General features: G+C 30.9%; 1 protein-coding gene across 1 annotated transcript; it reads left to right on the forward strand.

Moving 5' to 3' along the window:
* The first annotated feature begins 25 nt into the window (after positions 1 to 25).
* On the forward strand, positions 26 to 13703 carry LOC139499147 (uncharacterized). The gene is made up of 5 exons (XM_071287827.1): positions 26 to 165; positions 3085 to 3183; positions 6563 to 6701; positions 7604 to 7733; positions 8753 to 13703. Exons 2-5 carry the CDS (start codon positions 3090 to 3092, stop codon positions 8891 to 8893), a joined length of 504 nt encoding a protein of 167 aa, XP_071143928.1. The 5' UTR covers positions 26 to 165; positions 3085 to 3089; the 3' UTR covers positions 8894 to 13703.
* The last annotated feature ends 981 nt before the right edge of the window (positions 13704 to 14684 follow it).

The following is a 14684-nucleotide window of genomic DNA, read 5'->3' on the forward strand; positions in this document are numbered from 1 at the left end:
AACGAATTTTTAGGGTAGCATTCAGATTTACGACAAACAGAAATTGCAAGATTGCCGGAAGTGAACGGGTTGCTAATGCTAATCAAATTTTGGAGATTTTTCAGCTGCATTTTCTTCTCGTAGCATCCTTTGTTACAATTGAACTTGATTAAATTAAATCTCCAGGTAAACAATAGTTTTGAAAAAGTCCAAACATACGTTTGACAGTCACATTTCATCAATTTAAATCAGAATCTAATACCAGGTGTCCCAATCATTTGACACAAGCAATGCAAGACAGTAAACCTTATGGGAAGTGGCCTAGTTGATGCGTCAGCCTTTTTAGGGATACTTGCAATAGGTCACAGAATCTCAAGCAGATGATATGATGAAATCCCAAATTTTAAGCTCCATCAGTTAGAGTGTTTATTTAACCCTCTTGCTGCAAGTTGTTTTTCAAGATTGCATTTTCGTGTGCTGAATCCTGGTCTGTTCGCGCCCATTCATGTTCACACCCATTCACGTTTACCCCCGTTTACTTTCGTACGCTACACGTTCGCACCCTACACTTTCGCCCTCAATTTTTATTGGTTTTGTGTTTGATAACTTTGTAATCAAGTGTATTCCTATACATGTAAGTATATTTGTTGTCATTGTCTAAATATAGAGTGAGACAACGTTTTTTTTCTCTGTTGAATAAATCTTAAACATGTTTTGGTAAGTGTATTGCTATAATTTTTGTTTCATTATTTCAGATCAAAGGGGCAAAGCTGTTAAAAACAATTATCTTTTGTGTTTTTCATTTAAATTCTTCAATGTTTTACTCATACCAAGCTAAATACATGCAGTATTTACATCAAAGCAATCAGTAAAAACAACAATCATGATTTTCTAATTATCATGATTATTCACCTGGAATTTGATTTTTAATTGGGTGCCAACAGACCTTGTGTGCAAGGTGCGAACGTGTAGGGTGCGAAAGTGTATTGGGCGCGAACGGACCTCATACCTTGTGTGCCAGAAAATACGACAGCTCAACGTCTATGACATCAGATGTCCAACAATGACGTCACTCAATATACATTTGATATATGACATCACGCCATAATGACCGTTACATTTGGGACCTACTGAAGAAAAATATAACACTGTTTAATATTTGGTCTTTTATTTGAAAACTGTACAGTAATGAGGAGAAGCTTGCATAAATTATAACATTGACATATGTGTCCCTCTGGCATAGTCAGTCATGTCAGTGTGGACACATTTGTCACTCCTGCAGCAAGAAGGTTAAAGATCTGGAGGTTTGGAAATTATCCAGCTGGTACCATCTATGTACATGTATTAGTACTGTGAGCATCTACTTATGGTACATACAAGTGTCTTGTAGTTTATTTGAGTAATAGGGGATGACTGGCTGGATATTAAACGTGACATGCAAGGAACTTACATTCAGATATTCATGTACAAAATTGCCCGATATCATTTATATGGTCCGTTTTGTTGCGTCCATTTCATCTACATCTACCATTGTCTACATTGTTGAAATTCAAAGGATCTAAGACCCATTACACAAATAAGTCATTCAATATGGTGCTCATGTAAAACATATTTATATGTGCAATTAAAATCTCTGCTCTAATGTCATGAAGGTGATTTTAATGAAACAACCATTCCACTATTTACAAATGAATTAGAATGACCCATGTTTTAGTAAGGAAGGGACAGAGTTTTAATTGAAACAAAGTAACACATGCGTATGGTTTCTTTTCTGTCATTTGTAAAATGTTTCAAATGTTTTAATCTTGTGCCAAATGTTGTCAGTTCAAAGTTCTTGACAGTCAAAAAGGAAAACATGTGATACAACAGGTTACATTTGTACTACATTCCTCTAATTACTTATTTACCTGAATACTACAGCTTCAATCTATTAATCAATCTTAAAATGATTTTACAATTGTTAATTACTTTTTCCATCATGTCCATGTTTTCCATCATGTCCATTGCCTTATTTTTCAATCACTATTTACTACATGCATGACATGTACCAGGGGTGTGGAAATGCTATGCCCGACTCGCCCGACTCGAACATTTGAACAAACGGACAAGTAATTATTTTTGTCTTGGTTGCCCGTGGACAAGTAAAAAAATATACAACATTTGTATAAGACAAAGTTCAAATCCAACAAAAACATAAAATTAACTTCAAAACGTATAAAGATGTTTAATTTATGTAAAAGAAACCAATCTTCAGCAACTAAAAACATCAATGTTCATGACGATAAACATGATACTGGAAATAGATCGATTACCAAAATAAATAAAATAATAAGTATGCGAACAAAAGTCGCGTAACATTGCATTGGCTTTGTCTATTGACCCTGGATTGTCGACTAAGTTTTATCCATCATTTCAGTACCGGTTGTGTCATTTCTTTAAATTTTGTATCGAGATTCAGATTGGCAAATACTTAATAAAAAGCTGGGCAAACAAGACAAAAAAAATCGTGAGTCGAGTAGAAAGTTTACCTTAAATGCAAACGGAGGACACAGAGTATTTAAAAAAAAAGGAAACGGAAGCGAGAATCACTGTCCTCAAATTTAGTATATTATGTACCTACTGGCTACAATTTTTATTCCAAAACTGCTGCAAAATTGTCCTTTACATGTCATTTCATTGGTTGGTTTGCTGTTAGGTTTCTGTCCCACTGATGTTAACCCATTTCCTACTTTCCTAATTTTTTACACATATAAACAGATGGATTTCATTCGTTTGTGATGCTAAGTAAGAATCATATATTAGCTAACAAGAAATACTTCAATATTTATTGGGATCATCAGGGCAAGTAAATTTGATTCCGGACAAGTAAAATTTTTAGTTTTACTTGCCCAGGGACAAGTGCTCACAACAAATATTTCCACACCCCTGTGTACCACTGTATAGTCATGATAGTTGTGATTAAAACTCAGATATTTGTAAAATTTTTAATTTCTAGAAAAAAATAGTATAAGATATATTACCCCCTATGTAAGTCATGTTGGTACAGGTCTGTCCTTTTTCATGTTTCAATGTACAATGAAACTTCAAATTATTTGTTATTTTTAGGTTAAATGATGGAGGGTGCCAATACAGACGATGAAGGTTTTACAGATGGAGACAGTCCTGAGGATGTTCCCATGGAGAATGTTCCTGATACTGCAGAGGGTTAGTTTGATAATAAATTCAAAATTATAAGAATTAGTTATACATTTATGATCATTTATGGTTACCAGTCAGGGGACTAACTTAAATGAGTGATTTTCTAAATCATTGATTCAAGTAACATTATTTCCATAAAGGTTGAAAGTAAGAGTTGTCTTTCTTTAATAATCACTTATTTAAGTAACTACAAAATAATCACTAGAAGAAGTGATTTAATTTTACTGTAGCTTTAAATATAGAATACTAATGATCCAGGGACTAATTATGTTTCTAAACTTATCAGAACCAACATCTGTGTTGACCTTGTACTGAATCTAGGATAATGACATAAAAATCACTTGTTTAAGTATCAGACCTCAATTTCCTTCCCAAAAATCACTTCTTTAAGTATCATTCTTTTAATAACCCCCACTAATTTCAACACCCCCGAACAGTGGAATTTTTATCGCGAACAGTAGAATTTTATTACATAATCTGAAAGATGAAACATTGAACTTTACAGGAAAAATACTCCCACTGCTGGGAAAAATCTGTTAAGAAAGTATCAGTTCATTATGTAAAGCCATTATTATAGCATTTTTTCAACTAAAATAGAATTTGCAGTTAAATGATAGCATCAAAGGCATAAACCTTGATACTTAAAAGAAGCAAAAAATTCATTTTTTTTCAATTTTACCAATGAAAAGATATTATTTAAACCTATGTGTTTAAAATTTTGATAAAACTACAAAATCACAATTTGTGACAAAACTTCGAATTTGCTACTCAACTAAGTGATTTAAAAATCACTTACTTCAGTAAGTCCCCTGACTGATTACAATGATGAGAAAAAACATTTTATTTTGACATACATAAAGTACACTTCTGCTATTTACACTTTTTATGTACCCTATCATTTATGATGTACATTTGTACATATATATAGTTAAACTTGTGTAAGTCTGATTATATATAGATATGAAAATAAGAAGATGTGGTATATGTGCCACATACATATTTTTTTACCAAATATCATTTCAGACTTAATAAACATGACAAAGTCGAAATGTTCTGTTCAGTGGATTGAGAAATGTTTAGTATTTTAACACTTATAGAATACATTCTCAATGAAAATTATTTAAATTTTAGATTTTTTATTTCCGTGCATGGGCCAGGTTTTATGCATTAAAAAAGGGTGATTTCCCAGTTTTCTGACAATACCTTGAAAATGCTTGGAGCAGTTTTCATGAAATTTTGGTGAATTAATTATATCTATTGATGTATCCCCCCTTTCCATTTTAAATTTTTTAGATTTTACTTTTCTGAGTTATGAAACTTTATTTCTTGAAAAAGTGACAGGTGCATCATGGCACACACATGACTCATGACCCAACTCTTTAAAATTTTGTAAGAGTTGTCCTTCTTAGGTTCATACTTGTTATATTGGTATCCATTGTATAATAGCTAAATTGCAAAATTACCTTTTTAATTTTGTTTTAGATTAGGAGGATATGACATGTGATGATGCAGGGGAAGGATAAAAATAAAGCCAGCTTTAAAAGTTGCATTAAAATTTAATTTCTTGTTAGGCCAATTGAAATTAATTGATAGATTTTCATCCCCGCCCCCCCCTCTGAAATCGTCCCGCCCCAATTTTTTTTATTTTATAAAATTTACGATTTACGGATTTTGTTCGTTTCCTTTACAGATAACCGTTAAAATTTCGTTTAATTTATGACTTCCTGTTTCAAATTTCGGTTTTGTACCTCTAGTTAATCTAACCAAAATGAGCGTTGACATATTCTGCTGCACTATGATGACAACATCTGACTCTTCCGAGAGTAAAAACTGATAACGATAATGACGTGAAATATTCGTGTTACGAGAAAAAACGCTGTGTCCTAGACCACAAATCGCGGTACGTCACAAATTTCTGTGGTTTGAAAACTGGATTTTTATGCAATGACTTTGTGTCAGGAAGTTTAAATGTGAAAAATATCCATCGCGAAAAACTTGTGGAACCCATTGATACAGAAAACATGACTGAATTAAATGTTTTGAAACACAAACACGAACTTGTATATTAAGTTTAAAAAGTCGACTAACATACGCTTTTTATTTACACAAGCCCTTAGATTTGGGTACCACAATTTCCCGAGAAATACAATAAAACATAATATCCTCAAAACAAACTGATATATCCCGAGAAAAAGATTTTTAATGGTGTTATAGGTGTTATACTGCTTAAATTAGTGTAATAGCATACAATAATAAGGTGTAAGGCGTTCATAACTAATAAAAGTATACGCAATCTTAAGAAAATCGATTTTTATATCTTGTATTTTGTTACACTATTGACTGGAACGAATGACAGAACCAAATGAAAAATGCTAATAACTTTTTCATTTCTTAAAGGATTTATCTAACTTTGAAAAATAATAAGATTATTTTATTTTATATATCGATTTGAGATGAACATTTTTTTTTTTTTAAATTTAGAAAATGTGACTTGACCAACGCTGAGAATAACAACCAACATCGACAATGACAGGACCAAATAAAAATTCTAATAACTTTTTTTATTTTTCAAAGGAATTATCTCAAATTTGAAATATAAAATAAGATGTCATCTTTCAATCTTAGCAAAACACCATAAAAAATCTTTTTCTCAGGATATATCAGTTTGTTTTTGGGATATCACGTTTTTCTTGTATTTCTCGGGATATCGTGGTACCGCTTAGATTTTACCCATGATAGTCTTTTCTTGTTGATTAACAGAAAATGTCCCAATACCCCCAAAACGGTCATTAAACACTTCTTTTTTTTTTATTAAGTTTTACATGATAATAATATTTTCATCTTGCATAAATGCATAAGTACCAACCCTATTACTTTCAACACTGTTTGCGTTTTCATTTTATTCTGTACTCATAATAATTGTGTTGCATTTGCTTCATTTTATGGGGACTAAAAACTCTAGTTTAGGAACCCAAATACATTTGGTGTAGAAAGTCCAACTGAAGAGAGTATTTCTACATGTTTTTGTTGTTTAGTTTCTCTCAAAAGAGTAGTTTCTAAAGCCGCAATTAGAGACATTTATTTTGGGATTTGAAAAATAATGTAAGATTCCTCATACCTGTGTATACATGATATAAGCTTATTATTACACTTGAATATATTTAGAACTCGTCACAAAATGGTTTCATATGAAATAAAATTTAAAAAATAAAATCCTCCCACCCGCCCCATTTTTTTCAAAAATTTGGATGAAAATCTACTAATTAATTTTAGTTGGCCTTACAATGCATTGATTCATAAATAAATGTATATTTAATTGAATACTTAATGATTTTGTACTCGCTTATTTTTTTGTAAATTAGTAATTTTTCTTTTTAATTTTCAGATGATGTATTAAATGACAAAAGTGCTTCAGTATACTATACAGTACAGAATACTACAGAAGGAACAAACTATAGCAAACAGGAAGTCGAACAAATGATGAAAATTGACTCATACCAGAGAAAGATAGATACTTGTCATTTGTAAGTTGTTTGTTGATATAGATACAATGTACGAGGCTAAGAAACAGGTTCAATGCCAGCATCAGCGAGCTATTACTCCTGTTTCAAGCCAAGTACAAATACAGCTGATATTTCAAGACACTACGTATACACAGTTATTGTTTTTATTCTGCAATTAATTTTGCCCATCTTTTTTTCGTCCCAATTTTTGAATTTGTTATGAATGATTTAAACACAGACCGTGATGAGGACCCAAATTGAACTGTGGTGTAAACAGTAATTTGACACAAGCTTTATCTCGCAAAAGAAGCAGGATACCAGGAGACTATCAACGTCTAAAAAAATTTGAGAAAAATGTTTTCAATTTTGCCATTGATCAAAAATGTTAAAACTATGACTACTGCCATTTATTTTTGTGGGAAACCAATTTACATGGATGCTTAATTTTGTGTGTTTTGCCAAAGTTTTCATTCAAGTATGCATGAAGTTTCTAACTTGTTGAATATTTCAATTTGTGGTTTGCCCCTATCCTATAAATCCATGAAAATTTAAACAAAAAAAGAGTTAATCCACAGTATTTTTTAGATGTTATAAAATACTCTATACATTATGTGTCTGTGAATGTGAATGTAAAATGAATGTTAGGAATTATAATTGAATTACAACCTTTGACCTTTTATTGTTAGATGTGGCGAGTGTTGGTATGACAGTAAATGTTCTGCAGCGTGTAGAGAATGTGAAGGCTTCCCTATTTTATATTTTTAGATGTGGGGAGTGTTGGTATGACAGTAAATGTTCTGCAGCGTGTAGAGAATGTGAAGGCTTTCCTATTTTATATTTTTAGATGTGGGGAGTGTTGGTATGACAGTAAATGTTCTGCAGCGTGTAGAGAATGTGAAGGCTTTCCTATTTTATATTTTTAGATGTGGGGAGTGTTGGTATGACAGTAAATGTTCTGCAGCGTGTAGAGAATGTGAAGGCTTCCCTATGACTAGACCTTGTCCTGTATGTAATGGACAGTGCAATGAAACATGGACCAGAAATGTTAAATTAGTAAGTTGACAAACATTTACATGTAATAGAAGTGGTATGATTGCCAATTATACAACTCTCCACAAGAGGATAGGTCAATTTATGGCATTCAAAGATGAGAAAAGCTTATATCGCATAGTTGGCTGTAAAAGGCCCAAAAATGACAATTGTAAAACAACTCAAACAAGAAAACTAACTTATTTATTTTATATAGATACTGTCAAAACAATCAATTCATGATTTATGTTATAAGAGTTAGAAATATTATAAAAGATATTTCTTATTTTAACATTCAAAACTATACATTCATCAGATCAAAACATTACCAAAACTGAATTTCATGAATAAAGGAGGATTTGAAAAATACTGCTTGAAAAATTAGTAAACTTTTACCAACAGAATAGTGGTGAATTCATAGTTAAGACATATTTGAACAATTTTACACAAATGTACACTTTTTTGGAATGACATTAAACATAGTAAAAGGAAATGCTGAATGAACATCAATATTGAGACATCAAAGCAACAACACAAGTCTATAAAAATAAACAGTTATCTGAATCTGCTCAAAATCAAAATAACAATGAAGATGTTGTATGATTGCCAATGTGACAACTCTCCACCAGAGACCAAATGATGTAGATATAAAGTATAGGTTGCTGAAAGACTTCAACAATGAACAAAACCTATATGGCATCCCAGGCTACCTACAAAATGACCCAGCAGTTTAGTGAAACCAACAATCTCTTTTTGCATTGCCTTACATAAGACCAAAAATAGTAAAAATGAACCACACTATAAATTATAACTGCTGAGGTCAGCTACCAGCTAGTGACAACAAATTAATTACATGTTATCTTTTTGTTTTGCCTAATTAATTGTAATCTTTTTGTTTTGCCTAATTAATTGTTATCTTTTTATTTTGCCTAATTAATTGTTATCTTTTTGTTTTGCAGAACTAATTGTTATCTTTTTTTTTTGCATAATTAATTGTTATCTTTTTGTTTTGCCTAATTAATTGTTATCTTTTTGTTTTGCAGTCTCATTCATATCACGAGGCCCATTGGGAGGGAACATGTAAACTCCCCCCTGAGATGCAGCAGGCGTTTATGATACGTAAATTTATGGACTCATCAGAAGAGACACTAACAGAAAGCATGCAAGATTTGTCAACTACATGATTATTATATATCATTATTTTGTCGTCCAAGGGCTTTCTATTCATCGATCGCTGAGATAATCAGTTTGTCAACCTTCATGGCCACAGAAAACATATTGGGAATTTCATCGCCTCAAAAAACATATTGGAAATTTCATCGCCTCAAAAAACATATTGGGAATTTCATCGCCTCAGAAAACATATTGGAAATTTCATCGCCTCAGAAAACATATTGGAAATTTCATCGCCTCAGAAAACATATTGGGAATTTCATCGCCTCAGAAAACATATTGGGAATTTCATCGCCTCAGAAAACATATTGGAAATTTCATCGCCTCAGAAAACATATTGGAAATTTCATCGCCTCAGAAAACATATTGGGAATTTCATCGCTACAGAAAATTATTTACCCGCATATATTACAATGCTTGGTTGTAAGCTTAGAAAAGGGACTATTGATTGTCATAGCTGATGCCAATGTATTTAAATTGAACATTTATCGCTAACATATACTGTTTGTTTACATACATATTCAATGCTGGGTATGAGTTTCTCAATCTTAAGATTTGCAGATATCAGCATTCACCATATTCATGGCTGAGATCAAAATATTGCTTAGCTTATTTATTGCAGTACAGTTGTTGCAATTTTTTTTCTCCATCATACATACATTACAAATCTAAAATATTTAGGGTGAGATACTAGATAGTTGATCATTGTTTACTATTAAAAAAAATAACTAGGGGCATTCATCCCTACTAGAACGTGTTAAATAACCATGACTACCCACGAGGGTCTGGCACAGAATTCATCTAAAAAATATCATTTGTAAACACCATTTTACTAGAAAATGTAAGTTTACATGCATAAATGATGCAGTTGATCTGGATAAAGCTTGTATATGCATTAATATAGTGTATGTGCACAATCCTGAATTGTATGTCCTCTTTAAAAACCAAATCATGTCAGTTTTTATACATCACTTACAAATACCATTGGAAGCTAATTTGGGACGCCAGTGTTCTAGTAAATTTCATATTTCTTTTTTACAAGGTTAGAAATACCATTGCAATTTTAATTTAATGATCAACATAACTAGGTAGCCTCAACATGGCTATCATTGACCTGTAACATTGGAGTTTATGACCTTGGGTAACATGCATATCTCTTTTCATCATTTAATCATCATAAGATATAGTGTTATTATATCTGTTTAAAACATTATTGAATCTGTTTAATATTAAGCATAGCCACAAGAACAACATTACTAGATAATATGACATTAAATGCTTTACTGTGCCGGTATTGAAATCATTTGTATTTTCTCAGCTTGTTGCTCATTGGGTTCAGGTTTTTTTGTATCAGTTTGTGTTCAGAAGTATTATTTTTCACAGATCTCTTGAAATGTAATATTGTACTAGATATATTCACTGTCGTGTTGATTTTTATGAATGAAAAAATAGGAAAAGTTAATGATGTGTATGAATTCATTGATGGATTGTCTTTTGTAATATTAATGTTTTTATGTTTTGTTTGTGGATTCAAACAATGCATTTATAACATGTTTAAAAATACCATTGAGTGGTCATTCTTTTTTTATGAAAGATAAAATTGCATATATTTGTCATTCATCATGTTCATTTTCATTATAATTAGGAGGTAAAGTGAGTTTAAAATTACCATTATTATAATTGACAGTTGTCCTGTGAAGTCATTTAAGGGAAAATTCAGTAAAATCCATCTCAATCATATCACGATATCATGTTATATGGGGAATTTCATGACTACACACATTTTTTAGTCGAATAAAGGACATACAGTGGTATTTTTAAATGCAGACTAAATTCACAGTTTGAAAGAAGACACTATTAAACAAAAATATAAAATTCAGCATGTTTCATTATAAGGGAAGCTGATGGTGTTTTGTTAACCATGACAAAACCAATTTATTATCTCATACAACTGAAATATACCTGTATTACAGCCGATTTCATTGAGTGTGTAGCCAAAGGTAATATCTTTGGTTAGCTTGCTTGTTAGTCCGACAGGTAAACATTTATCTTTTGTCTGTTGGACTAGGCTTTGAAAGGAGGGTAGTATACCTTACCTAATAATGACTTCAAGGTTTAGCTAGCTAGCAAGCAAGCTAACCAAAGATATTAGCTTTGGCTTCACACTCAATGAAATCAGCTGTAATGTTGAATTGATTATGAGATTAATTACTAATTTTGTTGTTGCAAATGAATGCATAATAATGAAATATCTATGACATCAATATATGTTACTATTTTGTTTATAAGTAAATATATAGGTAAAAAATGATATGATCTTGACATTTTAACTGTGCTATAACTATTTATGCATACTACATGAATGAGGATACTTTAATTTCTGATATTTTTGCCAGATGTTCAATTTGCTAATTGAAGACGAAATACCTGATACTTTCCTTAAGTACATTTTATCAAAATATATAAAGGGATTAGAAAAGCATAAAAACTTCTTGACAAGCTTTGGCATTTGAAATGCAACATATACAAACTGTCAAATATAAGGTTGAAAGGAGGTCATTTGCCATGAATTCTAGATTGACTTATTCTAAAAATTTCAAATTACAATTTTAATGGCCATTCTTAAAAATGTCCTTCTCTGAAATCAGCTAATATAGTTTTCTTTTTCACTTAAATAGGTAATATTTTGCGGTAAATAATCTGATTTTTTCCTGCTGAAAGTTTCTATCAATTCACTAATATGACCACCAGAGATCACAATATTAATGAATTATGTTGATATTTTGTTTGTAAATACATGTATTGTGTTCTCAGTACTGAGTCCATGGTTTTGAAATAATTGCGTTGATATTTCTGTGTATATATCTGTTTATATATAGCTATATGAGGCGAATCTCTTTAAAATATATTTTGAATTGGTAAAGTACTATATGACAGTAAATAAGGAAAATTTTAAAATGAAATCAATACTTCGAGACAATATTTAGAAGTGAATTTAAAAAAAATGAATTTATCCAAATTGTGTAAGAATCTCAGAAGAATTTGATTTAAACGGAGTAAGATTAAACATGTTTCAAATTTATTTATTTTACATAAAATCATAAAATAAATCATAACATTTACCAGGCATTTTCATTTATTGTGTTTATTTTTGTTTATTACTGTCAATTTCTAAGAGTTGACTATGTGTTGTAAATTAAAAAAAGATTAACTTAAAATATGTATTGTGGATTCATTTGTTTTCATGGGTACCAATTTTTAATGGATTGAGGGATATTTTTTTTTCATGGACATTTCATTCATGGAATTGCTGAAGTCAGCATTCAAGCATATCTAAAAATGTATACTTCTTTGAACATTTAAATTCATGGCTCATGTTTACAAACGAAAATTGGTACCCCTTAAATAAAAATTAATCCACACTAAATAACATGTATATTACATGTTTTGATTTAAATTCAAATGGTGAAAGTGCTTTATGATTATTCCGATTGCTTGTTTTTTCTAATATGTTAACATTATATACTGTATTATTGATGTCTTGTGCTGTGGTTGGAACAGATAATAACTACTGTAGAAACATTATTTTTCGTTGGGTTAAAATTTCTTGGTTGTCTCTACTTAAGATTTCATGTGGATTTAATTTCGTGGTTTCCATTAAATAGAAGTGATATTATATAAAAGCTAAATTTTCATTGGGATTTTAATTTCGTGGATATATTCTTTCCACGAAATAAACAAGATAAAATCCTCCATGAAAATTTCTACTTTGACATTATTTTGTATATAAGTTTTTCCTTAGAACAGATCTACATTTACATCTAATAAGAGATAAAATTGAGAATGGAAACAGGGAATGTGTAAAAGAGACAACAATTGTAATATCTACTTCTTTCTAAATGCTGAACCCTTTCTTCAGATAATGTCTGTACCAAGTTAGGAATATTACAGTTATTGTAACTTGCTCAATTGATTGATATTGTTTAATTATGTTAGTTTTATGGACTTTCCCTTTTTTGAAAATGCCTTGGAAATGGGTATTTTTGAAACAATACACCAAATTTAAAAAGGTTGCATGAAATTTAAATTAACCCTATTTTGTGATTTTACTTTTCACTGACTTGATATTTTTTTGGTATATCCCCAAGTTTCATCTTTACCTAATATAGTTCAAACATTTAAGTGCATTCAGGTGAACATTCTTCAAATCATATCTGATGAAATTTGTAACCTTCATCTCCAAATTTTTCGAACTACTTGAGGTCACTTGATTTTCAATATTTGGATATTTTAAGATCTGTTATTAGATTTGATAATCATATTCATAGTATTAGTATAAAGTAATTTAAGTATCATGATTTGATACTGTTTAAGTCGGAATTTATATGCTGGTATTATTCAAAATTTTTGAAATCACATAAAATATTTGAAAATTTCACCTGCACTGAGAGTTTGAACAAATCATCAATATTGATGAGAACTGGAAATTTATCTTTTGATGTGCAAGTTAGTCCCTGGACAAAATGAAATGCAGAATAATTATAAAACAAAAATAACAACCCATTAAAAAAAAGAAATTTTCTGTAGTAATAGACCGTGTACTCTAAAATGATATTTAAATGAAAATTGAAGGATAACAGTTGTTGTAGACACTCTAGTATTTGATAGAATTGTTAAAAAATACTTTTCTTACAAAACATTTTCCCGTTAATGTAATTTTGTAACTTTTCTTATCTGTTCCTGTGATGTTCTGTTTTGTTCATTTATAATGAGAAAATCAAAGAAAAACTAAAAGAAAATTAATAAATAAATAAAAAATTATTGTCTTTTGTTGTCATGCCTTTGTAGAACACTGGAAATGAGTCGTGTATGATGCTTTTCAATTGGATTTATAATCATCACATATAGTTTTTTTGCAAACGATATTTAATATGAGTTTGTGCTGTATTAGTGGTATATTTAATATTGCCATAAAGTGCAATGTTTGGCTAGCCACAAAGCCAGGTTCAACCCACCATTTTTTTGTCGAGCCTGAGACTTTTGTCGCAGAAAGCTGGACATAGGGATAGTGATCTGGTGGCGGTGGCTACAGCGGCGTTAGCTAACTTCTTAAAAGATTTTTATTTTAGAAAGTGGAAGACCTGGATGCTTCATACTTTGTATATGGATGCCTCATGTTACGAAGTTTCCGTCAGTCACATGTCCAATGTCCTTGACCTCATTTTCATGGTTCAGTGACTACTTGAAAAAAAGTTAAGGTTTTTTGTAATGTTAAATTCTCTCTTATAAGTAATAGGATAACTATATTTGGTATGTGTGTACCTTGCAAGGTCCTCATGCCTGTCAGACTGTTTTCACTTGACTTCAACCTCATTTCATGGATCCATGAACAAGGTTAAGTTTTGTTGGTCAAATTCATATCTCAGATACTATAAGCAATAGGTCTAGTATATTCAGTGTATGGAAGGACTGTAAGGTGTACATGTCCAATTGGCAGGTGTCACCTGACCTTGACCTAATTTTCATGGTTCAGTGTTATAGTTAAGTTTTTGTGATTTGGTCTGTTTTTCTTATACTGTATGCAATATGTCTACTATATTTGGTGTATGGAATGATTGTAAGGTGTACATGTCTAGCTGGCAGGTGTCATCTGACCTTGACCTCATTTCCATGGTTCAGTGGTCAAAGTTAAGTTTTTAAGTTTTTGTCTTTTTTTCTAATACTATATGCAATAGGTCAACTATATTTGGTGTATGGAAATATTTTTTGATCCATGTGTTACTCGCTCAGATTGAATTTGAC

This window comes from Mytilus edulis, chromosome 12, assembly GCF_963676685.1.
Source record: "Mytilus edulis chromosome 12, xbMytEdul2.2, whole genome shotgun sequence".
In the NCBI taxonomy this organism is placed as follows: domain Eukaryota; kingdom Metazoa; phylum Mollusca; class Bivalvia; order Mytilida; family Mytilidae; genus Mytilus; species Mytilus edulis.